The following is a 14419-nucleotide window of genomic DNA, read 5'->3' on the forward strand; positions in this document are numbered from 1 at the left end:
AAAAATATATATATATATATATATAGCAGGTTGGGAGATGACTCACGTGGTCGAGCACGTGCCAGGTCCTGAATTTGATTTTTGGAACCACCAAGTGGGTCCCCCACCTTCCACCAGTACATCTTGAGGAAATGCTTGTATATATATATATAATATATATAGGAGCCATGTCAGCCGCGTGCAAGGCAAACGCCCTCCCAGTTGTGCTGTCGCTCCAGCCCCGCTGTTGCTCCATATACCATCACATCACCCAAAATAGAACTTTTTGGGTCTATTTATGTGCGTTTCTTGTGGGGTGGGCACACCGGCAGGACTTGGGACTTCCTCCTGGCCCTGTACTCTGGGATATATTTACGAGTAAGGAGAGGCTGCTAAAACCTCAGGGCTGGGAGGAATAGAGACGTCACTGGTGCCTGCGCGTAAATCGACAAACAACGGATGACAGTGATGACAGTGATGACAGTGATACATACATACATACATATATATATGAGCCCCCTTTCATATAATAATGATCTATGTTCTATATCATATATATGATAATGCCCCTGTTTTTCAAAGGGTTCTGGAGAGATAGTACAGCAGCGAGGGTGCTGGCCTTGCACAGCCGGGTTCAGTCCCCAGTCCCCATCCGTCCCCTGAGCCTCCTGGTTTTTTGGTTTTTTTTGTTTGCTTGTTTTTGGGTCACACCTGGCGATGCACAGGGGTTACTCCTGGCTCTGCATTCAGGAATTACTCCCTGGCAGTGCTCAGGGGACCCTATGGGATGCTGGGAATCGAACCCGGGTCGGCCTCATGCAAGGCAAACGCCCTCCCCGCTGTGCTATCACTCCAGCCCTCCAAGCCTCCTGGAAGTGATCCCTGAGCACAGCTGGGTCTGACCACCGCCCCCCGCCCCCCGTCCCCCCACCAAAGAAAAGAAGAAACAGCAACTATTCGGATCCTCTGTGACTGGCAGGTGGGAAAGTGCCTGGCACGAGCCTCAAACTTCTGAGAGCAGAGAGAGTGGCCAGTTCGTGGGGACATGACCCAGGGGTGGCCAGCACCTGCGACAGCCCAGCACTGGCCCCCCGTCCCGGCCCCCAGTACACCCCAGCCCAGCCAGAAGCCTGGCCCCTCCATCTGCCGCTCACTCCCTCCCTGCCTGGCCTCAGTTTACCCATCAGTGCAATGGGGGCAGACATTGTGACCCATCCCTTCCCCCGGGTGGCTGGGGGCGGAGATGAGCTGTCCAGGTGGTGTCCTCCCCGGTCCGGTCTGGGGGCCGTGAGGGGCCCCACAGAGGCGCCTGTCCACGGGGCTGCCCCTGGGGTGACGACATTCCTTTCCCACACAGTCGCCGGGCCTCGGGGTGAGGCGTGTGCCCGCATGAGGCACTCCCGTGTCCCCAGAGGGGGTCAGGGCGGGTGCAGTGACAGCACCATCTGGGGACCCCAGTCCTTGGCTTCCTCCCCTTTCCCTCAGTTTCCAGGGGCCCCACAGCAGGTGCCCAGAGGGGGGCGAGAGGCGGGTGGGCTTCGGGGGGTATATCCAAGTAGGGGTGGGGAGTGTGGGGACCCAGACAGGCTGGGGCGGCTGCACAGGAAGCAGAGATATACCACATTCGGGGGCCCTTTGCAAGACTTCGGGGCGAGTCTGTTAAGGACAGCCCCACAGGAGGGGAGGGGGCTGAGGGTGACTCCGAAGGCTCTGGAGAGCTGGGGGGGCCGCCAGCCTGACGGGGCGGGGGACCACCAGGCTCGGGCTCCCCAGCGGGGCCCAGGGCTTCAGCTGGGCTCCCGGGTGCCATCGGCATCTCAGGAAGCAATCACCTGTACTCCAAGTGTCTGTGAAAGCCCCCTGGAGGCACTGGAGCTATAACAGCACAGCGGGTAGGGCACGCGGCCGACCCGGGTTCAATTCCCAGCATCCCATAGCACCGCCAGGAGTGATTCCTGAGTGAAGAGTCAGGAGGAACCCCTGAGCATCGCCAGGTGTGACCCAAAAAGCAAAAAAAAAAAGAAAGAAGAACAAAAGAAAGAAAGAAAGAAAGAAAGAAAGAAAGAAAGAAAGAAAGAAAGAAAGAAAGAAAGAAAGAAAGAAAGAGAAAGAAAGAGAGAGAGAAAGGAAGGAAGGAAGGAAGGAAGGAAGGAAGGAAGGAAGGAAGGAAGAAAGATGGGCTGGAGCAATAGCACAGCGGGTAGGGCATTTGCCTTGCAAGTAGCCAACCCGAGTTCGAGTCCCAGCACCCCATATGGTCCTCTGAGCACCGCCAGGGGTAATTCCTGAGTGCAGAGCCAGGAAGAACACCTGAGCATCGCCAGGTGTGACCCAAAAAGAAAAAAAAGAAAGAAAGAAAGAAAGAAAGAAAGAAAGAAAGAAAGAAAGAAAGAAAGAAAGAAAGAGCAGGGAGCTTGCCTTGGACAGGGCCGCCCTGCTGGCCCTGGCACCCCTTGTGGCTCCCTGAACCCCACCAGGAGTGACCCCTGAGCACTGAGAGAGGAGTCAGCCCTGAGCACCTCTGGGTGTGACCCCACCCCCCGCCCCCAATCCTTGGACTGTGGAGTACATAAACCCGTGGAGCATCTTTTAGGGTTTAGAGGGTGGGGGCACGGTGGGCCCCTGAGTACCCCCTCCAGGCCTGAAACTGGAACCCATGGCTGAAAGCCTGGACCCTCACTCAGGCGGCCCCCACAGGGTCAGTCTACAGCTCTGAGAGCAGAGGGAGGTGGGGGGCATCCTGGTCACCCCCAAACAAGCACGTGCTGATGCACACAGCCACAGATGCACATGCGTGTGGCCCACCAGGCACAAGGAAACACAACCAGCACACACACACACACAAGCACACATACACACACACTCACACACTGACATGTTCATAATACACTCAGACAACCACTCACACAACACACACACACCCAGCAGAGGCAGACACACACACTCACACACTGATACGTGCACTCATAATACAATCATGCACACAACACTCACACACACACACACCCCCAGCAGACACACTCACTGACACAATCATAATACCCTCAGTCATGCACACACATGCACACACACAGCAGAAACAGACACACACTCACTGACACAATCACAATACATTCAATCACACACACATGCACACACGCACACACACATGCACACGCACACCCAGCAGACACATGTTCCACAGTGCGGGCTCCGGGCCTTTTCCTGGGTGGCAGCGAGTCTTCATGACAAACTTTGGAAACATCTGAGACCCCAGGGGAGGGGTGGGCTCCTGCACCCCCTAAGCCCACAAGGACCCGAGCAGGATGAGGCCCCCACCGGCTGCTCTCAGTGACCCCGAAGTTTCCTGGCCTGCCAGACCCCAGAACCTTCGCCCGGGCGGGAAGAGAGAAGCCAGAGGCGGGAGGAAGATCGGAAGCCTGCAAGTGCCCCGTGGCAGCCCCTCCCGCTGCCCCGTCCCCTCCCTTTCTTTCTCCTAACTCGGGTCCTAGCCTCTTGGCCTGTGATTCCCGCCACCCCCCGCCCCCCTCCATACCTTGCTTCAGCTGCCCTCTGACCTCCCACCTCTGACCTCTCACTTCTGCCTGGTACCCGTTCAGCATCTCTCTCTCTCCACATCCCCCAGCTCACCTGCTTGCCTCACACCTTCAACTCCTGAGACTCTGAGTGGCCCGCAGCCCCCTCCAGGAAGCCTTCCTGGACCCGCAGGCACCGTGCGTCCTCTCAGCACCCAGTGCCCTCGGCCACCTTAGCCATCAGACAGGGGGCGCGAGCTCCATGGGAAAAAAAATTCCTTTTATTCGTGGTACTGGGAGTGGAATCCAGGGTCCTTATTTGGCATAAAAATCTTTCCAATCAGGGGTTGGAGCAATAGCACAGCGGGTAGGGCATTTGCCTTGCACACGGCCGACCCGGGTTCAATTCCCAGCATCCTATACAGTCCCCCGAGCACTGCCAGGGGTAATTCCTGAGTGCATGAGCCAGAAGTAACCCCCTGTGCATCGCCAGGTGTGACAAAAACAAAACAAAACAAAACAAAACAAAAAAGAAAACCACTTTCCAATCCAAGCTATGGGGAGCCAGCACAAGAAGCCCTCAGAGTAGGACCCCACTTGGGGGGGCAGGGGAAGGGGCGCAGTGAAAACCCTGGGAAACGAAGCCCTTGGAAGACCAGGCGCGGAACGGGGCGTGAGCATGGTCAGAGGAGGACGTAGGCAGGACGAGGCCGCCCAGGGCCCCTGCATGGCTCCCTGAGGGCCAGGACCACCCAGAACGGCGCCCACCGCGCGGGGAGGGCGCCCAGGAAGACCCCAATAAATGCTCCACCGAGGCAGGAGTCAGGGCGGGGAGAAAGCGCGCGGGACCCAGCCAGGACACGCCCAGCCCCTTCCCAAAAACCTCCCAGGATCCTCCAAGGGTCCTCCCTGTCCCCTTCTAGTACCTTCCCCGACCCTTCCCAGGGCCCTCCAAGCCCCTCGCCCAAGGCCGGCCTTGGATGCGCCCAGCAGGCTGTCATGACCACCAGTGGCCACAAGAGGCCGCCCTGCACCAGCAGCCGCGGCAGCAGCGACCCCGCCTGCGGGGACCAGCGCCTGGGGAGCAGGTACCCGGTTGAATGACGCGCCTGAGGGCGCCCCCCAAAAGGTACCCTGGGGCAAAGCGGGGCTGGGGGGGCCACAGCCCGCCGAGAGGGCTCCTCCCAGCTGACCGCCCTGCTGACTTTGCTTTTTTTGTTTCTAGTTTATTTGGGACATACCCACCCGGTAGTGCTCAGGGCTGACTCCTGGCTCTGTGCTCAGGGGTCACTCCTGGCGGGGTTCGGGAAACTGTATGGGGTGCCAGGGATCGAACCTGGGTCGGCTGCGGGTGTGGCAAGCGCCTTCCCCGCTGTCCTACGGCTCTGGCACTGCCGCAGGGACTTGGAAGTGAAAACCCTGGGAAACGAAGAATCAGAATCCACTCTGTTGGGTGGACTGCTGACAGCGTCCTGGGGTTGGGTGTCAGCGGGGCGTGGCCTGCAGGGCGATCTGGGGAGCAGGCCTGTTACACCTCAGGGTCCAGCACATCCTTGGCTGGGCCCCTCAGTTTGGCTCTGTGATACCACTTCCTACAGGAAGCCCTCCGGGGCTCTCCGCTCTCGGTCAGATAGTCAGTGCACACCGGGCCCAGCCTTGGGGGCTCAGCTCTGACCCTTCCTCACTCCTTGGGCCCTGGGGGATTTGTACTTCAGTGAGTGACGTGCTAATGTCGCTTCCTGTCAGTCTGGAACACCTGCGCCCAGCAGTGTGGCCACTCCGGGCTCATGGGGAGAGGTGGCAGGAGCGGGCCCGGAGCTGAGGGGTCCCCAGGAGCCGTCCCAGGCACCACACAGTACCGCCTCGTGTCCACCCTGGGTCTCCATCCAGAGCCTGGCCCCCTCCTCGGGCACCACCCACCTGCAGCTTGACCCCTCCCGCCTCGGGGGAGCCCGGCAGCCTCACTGGCCGACTCGGTTCTGGGTTCCGGCTTCACCCGCATCCCCGCCTGAGCCCAGTTTGGTCCCGGGTCGGGTTCGAGTGTCCTTCCCCTTCCCCGCTTCCCCTCCCACACCCTCCCCTGCCCTGCCCCCGCCGGTGTGGCAAAGGCGTCCCACAGCCTGGCTGAGACCGTCTGTGAGGCCGTGCAGGGCCCGGCGGGGTTGGGCACGCAGGCTGGACCCAGCCTTCCCCGCCGCCCCCCGGGAAACAGCACGTCCTACTCTCCAGACCCCAGAAAACAAAACCCACTACGTGGAACTGTTTTTTTTTTTTTTTTTTTTTGCTTTATGGGTCACACCCAGCGGTGCACAGGGGTTACTCCTGGCTCTGCACTCAGGAATTACCCCTGGCAGTGCTCAGGGGACCACATGGGATGCTGGGATTTGAACCCGGGTCAGCTGCGTGCAAGGCAAACACCCTCCCCGCTGTGCTATCACGCCAGCCCCGGAACTGTTTTATTTGCTTTGAAGTCTGACTTTATACACTGTGACCATGCGGGCCCACGGCAGCCGAGCCGTGCCCGGTCCCCGTCTCCTGGGGCCACCTGTAGCGACACCCCCTGCCCCCTGCCCCTCGCAGACCTGCCTTGGGTCCTGGCGGAGGGCGTGGCCGCAACAGAGTGAGGCTCTGGGGCCACCCTCAGTGCCATGGAGATTCTGTCCCTCGGCGGGATGGGGTGGGGGGAGCCCCGGAAGCTGCTGGCACACGCTGGGCCCAGCCGAGGCATCGAGGCAGGGCCCCTGGCCCCGGGATGAGCTCAGACCCCGGGCGGACACACGCGCTGAGCCCCCACACCCCGTCCATTCTCCAGGCCACAGGCGGGGGGCTGAGCAAGTGTCTGAACCCAGCGCCCCCACCTGGGAACCACTTGCTGCCTCTGGGTTTTCATCTCAGGGACCCGGGAAACGGCCTGCGCCCAGCCTGGACATCTGACCAAGGGCGTCCCCTGTGGGCCAGGGTCCGGCTGGCGTGTCCCGTGGGTGCTGACAGCCCGGGCTTCCGGGGGAGCCTTTCCCAGTCATGTCACCTCCTGCGTCCTCCTCCCTGCCCATGAGCACCGGTCACCCATCTGTCCATCCGTCCCCCAGTCCATCATCTCCCCTCCCAGCCGCCCCCCACCCGCCACCCATCACCCATGCACCTGAGCCTCCCTTTCTCCCCGGAGGGCCAGGCCCACCCCCCCCAGTCCTCCCAGCCCCCCATCTGACCGCTCAGTGAGCGGGCTTGGGGGGCCGAGGTGTGGCAGGAGTGAGCGGGTCCACGCCCAGAGTGACCCCACAGGGGGAAGCCGGACACTGGGCGTCCCTGCCCGGCTCACCCCTGGCGTTCAGGGAGCCGGGGGTGCGCCTCCCCCGCGGGGCCGGGGCTGCCGGGAGTCTGCCGGGGGCTCCCCGCCCCGCCCGCGCTAAGGCTGTGAGGCAGCAGCTGGCGGTGGGCGGTGGCTGCCTTAAATACAGGCGACACAGGGAACAAAGGGAAAATAGAACAGGGGTGGCGCACGCATGGCCAACCCCCAGCACCCCCTACCTCGTGGGGTCGGGAGGCCCAGTCGGGGCTCGGCCTCTACTCTCAGGGCACAGCGCCCGGCTGCCAGGGTGGGGGCCGCACACCCACCCCCCACCCCCCATCCCGAGAGACACACACACACACACACACACACACAGAGCAGGCCCAGGTCTCCCCCTGCTGGAGGGAAGGACCCAGGGGCTAGGGCCAGTGGCTGGACCCTCAGATGGTCGGACAAAGCCGTCCGGGGACCAAGGGGTGCTTGGTCTGAGAAAAAGGCTGCCAGCGGCTGGCGGGGGGCCACGGGAACCCACTCTCGGGGCAGCCCCGGGGAGGGCCTCCCAGCCCGTCTCTTCATCCGTCCACGCACTGACCGGGCCCGTGAGGACACGGGGGGCACGGAGCCTGGGCCCCCACCCTGACCGCCTGAGCGCCCCCAGGTGGAGGTGAGCTGGGCTCTCGGACCTGCAGCCAAGCCCTGAGTGAAGGGATGTCCCGTGCCCAGGCGTGACCCCCTGGGTCAGGGCTTGGTCTGTCGGGGGCCCCATTCCGGCGCTCACCTCCCCGAGGCCCACCCTCCCAGGGCCCCTCCCAGCCCCCTCGCAGCTCTCGGACCCCGATCCTGCCTCCTCCAACCTCAAGAGGCTGCAGGTCGAGGCCAATTTTTGTGACTTTAATTGTAAAAACCGAGACGTCCGTATAAATAAGCCCACAGTAAAACAGGGCCCCTCTACCAAAACCCGCTCCCCACACTCAAAAAGGTCTAGAAAAGCCAGCGGAGACGAGAAGTACAAAGTCGCGATGCGTCCCTGATGGGCAGTGCCCGCGCCCCTGCCCAGGGCGGGGAAGGAGCTCCCGGGGAGGTCACCGTGTCCCTGGAGGGTATGGCTGGGACCCACCAGAGTGGACCCTTGTCAGCAGTGCAGGGGGCGATCAGACAGGGGTCCTGGGCCCTGGGGGCAGGCACCCCCGAAGCAGATGGCCTGTGGGGAAAAGACCAGCTCCCCCCTCCCCCTGCCCCCTCTGTGCCCCGGGGTCCCCTGGGAGTCAGCGCCGCAGGGCCGAGCCCCGGGGGACGGTGACAGGGAAGGGCCACCGAGTCACACATGGGGTGCAGTGCGGGAAACGGGGACGTGGGTCCGCAGCCCCCAGACTCCAAAAATCCAGGCGTTCCACGGGGTCAGGAGCATTTCCAGACACACACGGCCAGTGTCCCCCCGAAGTAGAGGTACAGGAGGCTCTTCACCTCGTGCGTGATCTCGAACCCGAAGCCCTCGCCGATCACCACGTGCCAGGACGAGCCGAACTTCTTGTCCATCGTCTCCTTGATCATCTTCGCGGCGCTCTGGAGCGGGGGGTGGGGGGACACGGTCAGGGCCGGGGGTGGGTGGGGGGACACACCGGGAGGTGGCCATGTGTGCTAGTCCATGCAGGGCTGAGCAGGTGAGGAGCCCCCCTGCTGGAGCCTGCCCCCAGGGGGCGCTGCGGGGACTCCGCCCTGCTGGAGCCTACCCCTAGGGGGCGCTGTGGTGCGCAGGGTCCCCCATGCTGGAGTCCGCCCTGAGGGGGCAATGTGGGGACCCCCCTTGCTGGGGCCACCCCCAGGGGGCGCTGCGGGGACTTTCCTATGCTGAAGCCTCCCCTAGGTGGCTGCCGTGGCATGCAAGGACCCCCCCCATGCTGGAGCCGCATGCAGGGGGCACTGTGTGCGGAACCCCCGTGCTAGAGCGACCACCAGGGGGCGCTGCAGGGACTCCCCCATGCTGGAGCCGCCCGCAGGGGGCGCTGGGGCACGGTGTGCGGGACCCCTGTGTTAGAGCCGCCACCAGGGGGCGATGCAGGGACCCCCCCCCATGCTGGAGCCGCCTGCAGAGGGCGCTATGCGCGGGGACCCCCCCCCAGTGCTAGAGCCGCCACCAGGGGGTGCTGCAGGGACCCCCCATGCTGGAGCCGCCTGCAGGGGGCGCTGGGGCGCGGTGTGCGGGACCCCCGTGCTGGGTCGCCCCCAGGGGGCGCTGCGGCTGCACCTCGTTGTTGTTGGAGAACTTCTCGCAGGCCGTGACGCACAGCTCCATGGTCTCCACGCGCATCTCCTCGGGCATGTCCGAGTGCTGCGGACGGGCAGGGGCGGCGCTGACGGCACAGACGCGCGCAGCGGGACCCCAGCCCACCCTCTGGGACCCCCACCCTCTCCCGCTGCTGGGGGGTGCTGGGGGGCACAGCCCGGGCGCCCCTCTGCCCTGCTCGCAGGAGTCCCTGGCCGCCGCCCCTCCTCCTCCGCTCCCCCCACCAGCTGGGGGGCGTGGCAGTTCGTTTGTTTTTATTTTGGGGAGGGGTGGGGGGACACATCTGTCCCTGCTGGGGGCTACCGAGTGCCCGGCCCCGAGTCCCCTGCACAGAGCCCTCGGCTTGGCCTGACTCCCGCGGTGCCCTCTGGGCGCGGACGGAGCCGCATTCCTCAGAGGTGCCTCAGCAGGGGCCGCGTGGGCCTGTCCGGGCAGGCGTGGCCCCGGACCCGGGCACCCGCGGCCCCAGGCTGTTGGCGCGTCTGGGCTCTGCAGACGCAGTGTCCACGCTCGGGGCGTTCTTCCTGCTCACAGCTGACCACCGCGGCCAGCGCGGGGCCCCGCATCCGGCACACGGCCTTGCAGAACCCGGGGAGGGAGGAAGCAAGGAAGGTACGGAGGAGGAAAGGGAGGGAGGGAGGGGGAGGGAAGGGAGGCAGGCGGGCGAACCCCGACCCGCAGTCCCAGGAGAAGCCCCCTTGCCGCCCCCCCCCCCCCCCCCCCCCCCGGGCCCGGCTCACCCTGACCAGGGGGAAGGTCTGCAGCCGCTTGTAATCCGCGTCATCTTTCTTCCCCTCCGTTTCCCCCATGGTCCTTCCACCTAGGGCGTCGGGAGGCGCCGGCCCTGGCAATCACGCCGCCCCCCCGGGCCGCCCTGCCAGCCTGGGGAGCAGAGAGTCCAGCAGGGGAGCTGCAGGCACAGGGGAGAGCAGGAGGAGAGCTGGGGCACCCCGACTCCGCGGCCAGCTGGGCGGGCGGGGGGCGGGGCGGGGCGACGCGCCCGGGAGGCCGGGCGGGCAGGGCCGGGTGAGCTCCCCTGGGGGGTAGCGGGGAGCCCCGGAGACGGGGTGCCCCGGGCCCTCCCCGGGGTGCCAGGCTCGCCGTGTCCACACGGTGTGGACAGTCCACCTCGCAGGGCAGGCGTGAGGCACAGTGACAGGACTCGCCCCCCCTCCCCCCCGCTGGGTCCCTTTCCCCACACTCGGGGGCGGCTATCCTCAGGGGGGCTGGGCACCCGTCTCCAGTCTCCCTCTACCCGTGGGACTTGGAGGACCCGTCCCCCCAGATGCGCCGCCAGCCCTGGCGTGAGCGGAACAGCGGTCAGGGACGCCAGCGCTCGTCACTCGGAACGGGACCTGAGGTGGCCTCTCGGAGGAGGGGGGCCGCCCGCCTGGGGGGCCGAGCGCTGCTGGGAGGCGTGAGGCTGCGACAGTGGCCGGGGTCACCCTGCCCTCCCCGGGAAGGGTCTCACCCTCAGCCAGCCAGGCCCAGCCCTGCCACGGCCCCCTCTGGCGCCCACCCCAGCCCAGCACCAGGGTCCACTGCCCTGTGCCTGCTGGTGCCCGGATGCAGGGAGCTGGCCAGTCCCAACCCCACACAGTGGATGGCCCTGAGGAGCCACATGCACCCCAGCACGAGGCCCGGCCCCGGGCCTGTGGGGGATTCTCTGCGGGACTGGGGGGGACATGAGTGTCGGGCTGTCGGGCCGATGGAATCCTGATGGGGCCACGCGGCCGCAGAGGGGTCATCAGAAGGAGTGGGACCCTCCTCCTCCTCCAGCCACCGGGTCCCCGGCACAGGCAGTGTGGCAAGCTGCAACGACCAGTCTGGCCGGAAGGAACCGGTGGGCAGTGGGCAGGACACCAGGCAGAAGCTGGGGCAGTCAGCAGAGGGGACGCCAGCAGCCGTCCCGGTCACAGCCCTGAACCCCGTCCCCTGAGCATGGAGCGGGTGCAGACGGAGGGTCACCCAGGGGCCGGAGCGAGAGCACCACGGGGAGGGTCCCCTGAGCACCGCCAGGAGGAATTCCTGAGCGCAGAGCCAGGAGTCACCCCTGAGCATCGCCGGGTGGGACCCAAAGAGAAAAAAAAAAAGAGAAACCCACAGGCACCGAGAACCACCTTCTTCCTTTCGCCGTGCTTCTCAAACTGTGGGTCACCCCCCCAGGGGGCCATGATGTCGGGGCTGGGGTAGTGGAACCCCATCGAAGGTGTCTGATGCACGCCCACTACACGCCCATTCAACAGCCACTCACCCGGTGGGCCCCCATCAGTCCATGGAAAACCACTGCGGACGTGGGAGGGAGGGAGGGAGGGAGGTTGGGCGGTCGAGGGGGCAGGGGCCGAAGGACAGTTTTTCTGGACAGCCTGACAGCCCCATCGGGGTGAGATCCCAACTCTCAGCCACCCCATGCTCCAGTGCTCTGTCCACCGCTCACACAGCTGCCCCTGCCACCCCCGGTGAGCGGACAGGCCAGGAAGCGAGGGACCAAGAAGGACCTGTCCCCGAAATCTGTGGAGTCTACACAGACTTCTCCCCCGAAAATCCATTCGCACGCAGGAGCCCCCGGGGACGCTCTCTCGCAGCCGAGCCCACGGGAGCCCCCACGAGGCCGGGCCTGACGCCGGCTGTGACCACACGGCTCTCCACGCTCTCACGCGAGGTCCCCTCTGCCCCCCCCAGAACCGCCCGACAGGCACCTCGAGCCTGACTTCTTTGGGGGCCGCAGGGGGCAAGGAAAGGAAGTGACCCTCCGCCCGGCGGGCAGAGGGCGGGGAGGGTCCTGCCTTGGGCACGCGACTTCATGGCCGTGCCCACCACCCCGCCACAAGCAAGACACAGCCCGGCCTTCAGGGACCGCACAGCCCGTAACAATCCGACACGGAGGACAGACAGACAGACAGACACCCCCCTCCCCAGAGCAGAGAGCAGCAAAAAGCAAGATAAAGAAATTCTGAAGGGTTGGGGGCAACAGTAGCATCCGAGCTGGGGCGTTTATTTATTTTTTTATTTTTACTTTTTGCTTTTTGGGTCACACCCGGCGATGCTCAGGGGTTCCTCCTGGCTCTGCACTCAGGAATTACCCCTGGCGGTGCTTGGGGGACCCTATGGGATGCTGGGAATCGAACCCGGATCTGCCGTGTGCAAGGCAAACGCCCTCCCCACTGTGCTATCACTCTGGCCCGGAGCTGGGGTGTTTAAGGTGGGCGCGCCTGGCAGGTGCATGGGGCGGGGAAGCCTTCCAGAGCGCAGACTCAGCCCCGCCCGGGCAGAGAAGCTCCAAGTGTCTTGGGTTTTGCTAGTTTGCTTGGGGGTCGCTCCGGCGGTGCTCAGGGGATACTCCTGACTCTGCACTCAGGAATTCCCTCCTGGAATTCAGGGGACCATATGGGATGCGGGAATCGAACCTGGGCCGACCAGGTGCCCGGCAAACACCCTACAGGCTGTGCCGTCGCTCTGGCCGCTAGCTCAGTGTTTTTCTGGGGTGTGAGAGAGCCAGGGCCCAAATCTGACCCCCCACCCGGGGTCCAGCACAGAATTCTAAAAGCTCTACGCGGCGGCAGGACCATCCTGGGCAGACGGAGAAAAGACAGGAGGAGTAAGACACGGGGCAGAGATGGAGGGAGTGGAGCAGACACGGAGTCTACACCGGACCTGACCCCATCTGCTTGCATCCGTGGGAACCTCAGAACCCCCCAGGGGAGACAGTCCAGCCGGCAGGACACTTGCCTTGCACTGGTGGACCCAGGCACAATCCCGGGAACCATATCGGGTCCCCTGACCCCCGCCGGCATTGATCCCTGAGCACCGCCAGGTGTGGCCCCAAGCCCCCCAGATCCCCCCCGAAGTGGATTCCCCAAGAGGCGGTGGAGGGAGCTAGTCTGCCCCGCACAGGGACAGGAGTCCAGGGGAGTTAGGCACGGAGTGGGGGGCGCTCGCACCGGGGGTCCGCCAAGTTCTCAGGCGGGGCGCTCTCCCCGGGAAGCCCATACACTTGGGGGCCAAGAGAACGTCGGGGTCCGAGAGGGCTTGGGGGTCGTGCAAGCCAGCTCCCATCAGGACGGGGGGGGGCGCCCAGAGTGGGGCTCGGCCAGCCTGGGGGTCCCGGCCAGCTGCCGATCGCCTGGGCCCAGGCGACAGCGACCCCCCCGGCCCGGCTGCGAACCGCGGAGGGGATCGGGGTGCAGGGCGGGGGTCCGGGCCGGGGGTGGGGGCAGCGCGAAGGCGGGCGCGGCCCGGCGGGTCTGCACGGCCAGCGAGTCCCGGCCGACCCGCGGGGACCGAGGCGGGGCCTCGCCCGGGCCCGGGGCCGCGCCCGCCCCGCCGCGCCGCCCACCCGCTCGCGCTCGTAGCCGCGCCCGCCCCGCCGCTCCGCCCGCCGCGCCCGGGGCCTCACCTGCTCCCGCCGGGGCCCGGGCGCCGCCGCCGCTAGCGCACCCCCGCCAGGGTTGTCAAGGAGCGCAGCGAGAGTGTCTTAGCAACCAGCGCGGAAGTCCTGCCCCCCCGACCGGACGTGGACGGCCCGCACTTGTTATTGTTGGAGAGAGACGCCAATCGCGCCGAAGGGCCCTATGACGTCAAAGTTGGACGGGCAGGGGGTGTGGCCTGGCGGGCGGGGGCGTGGCTTCGAGTAGCGTCATCTTCCGTGGGCCTGAGCGGCCGAGGCAGAGGGCTGCGCAGGGGGGAACGGGGCGGGGACCCCTGAAGTTCTCGTTTTTTTTTTAAGAGAAACAAACTTTGGAAAGCGGCACTGCCTTGGGGAGTTCCGTTCGTCGCTTGAAATCACAAATGCGACTGTTTGACGTTGGGGCCCCAAGATGCTCCTCTGCACACTTAGGCTGTTGGTGGGGGCTGGAGCGATAGCACAGCGGGGAGGGCGTTTGCCTTGCACGCGGCCGACCCGGTTCGATTTCCAGCATCCCATAGGGTCCCCTGAGCACCGCCGGGGGTAATTCCTGAGTGCAGAGACAGGAGTGACCCCTGTGCATCGCTGGGTGTGACCCAAAAAGCAAAAAAAAAAAAAAAAAAAGACATGCTGTTGGTGATTTGTCTAGTTACTGTGAGGCGCATCTAAACCCCATTCCATTTGGGGGGCCTTTTATTTTGGCACCACCGCCGGAGGTGCTCAGGGGCTGCATCCAGTTCAGAGCTCTGGGACAAACCGGTGTGTTGCTGAGGATCAGGCCCGGGCCCCCCGCCCGTGAAGCTGGAGCCAGACCCCTCAGCTGTCTCCTGGCCCCTCTCCAAAACATCCTTTTCAGCAACAGCATCTGTAGCCCCATGAGAATCGAGGTGCTGAGAGGTTATAACCTGCCGCAATGGAAGGGAGCTAGGCTGTTTCCCCTGTCCCTG

The 14419-nt window shown here is 64.7% G+C and overlaps 1 protein-coding gene across 2 annotated transcripts; it reads right to left on the bottom strand.

The window, feature by feature from the left end:
* Positions 1 to 7653: 7653 nt before the first annotated feature.
* DNAL4 (dynein axonemal light chain 4) lies at positions 7654 to 13591 on the bottom strand. Of its 2 annotated transcripts, none has more exons than XM_055141180.1 (4): positions 13464 to 13591; positions 9808 to 9977; positions 9029 to 9112; positions 7654 to 8346 (listed from the first exon to the last, which is right to left on the bottom strand). In XM_055141180.1, exons 2-4 carry the CDS (start codon positions 9874 to 9876, stop codon positions 8182 to 8184), a joined length of 318 nt encoding a protein of 105 aa, XP_054997155.1. In that variant the 5' UTR covers positions 9877 to 9977; positions 13464 to 13591; the 3' UTR covers positions 7654 to 8181. The 2 variants fall into 2 exon arrangements, with proteins under 2 accessions (XP_054997155.1, XP_054997156.1); XM_055141181.1 differs by having other exon boundaries at positions 9808 to 9949; positions 13464 to 13584.
* Positions 13592 to 14419: the final 828 nt, after the last annotated feature.

The sequence above is a fragment of the Sorex araneus genome, chromosome 6 (genome assembly GCF_027595985.1).
Source record: "Sorex araneus isolate mSorAra2 chromosome 6, mSorAra2.pri, whole genome shotgun sequence".
In the NCBI taxonomy this organism is placed as follows: Eukaryota; Metazoa; Chordata; class Mammalia; order Eulipotyphla; family Soricidae; genus Sorex; species Sorex araneus.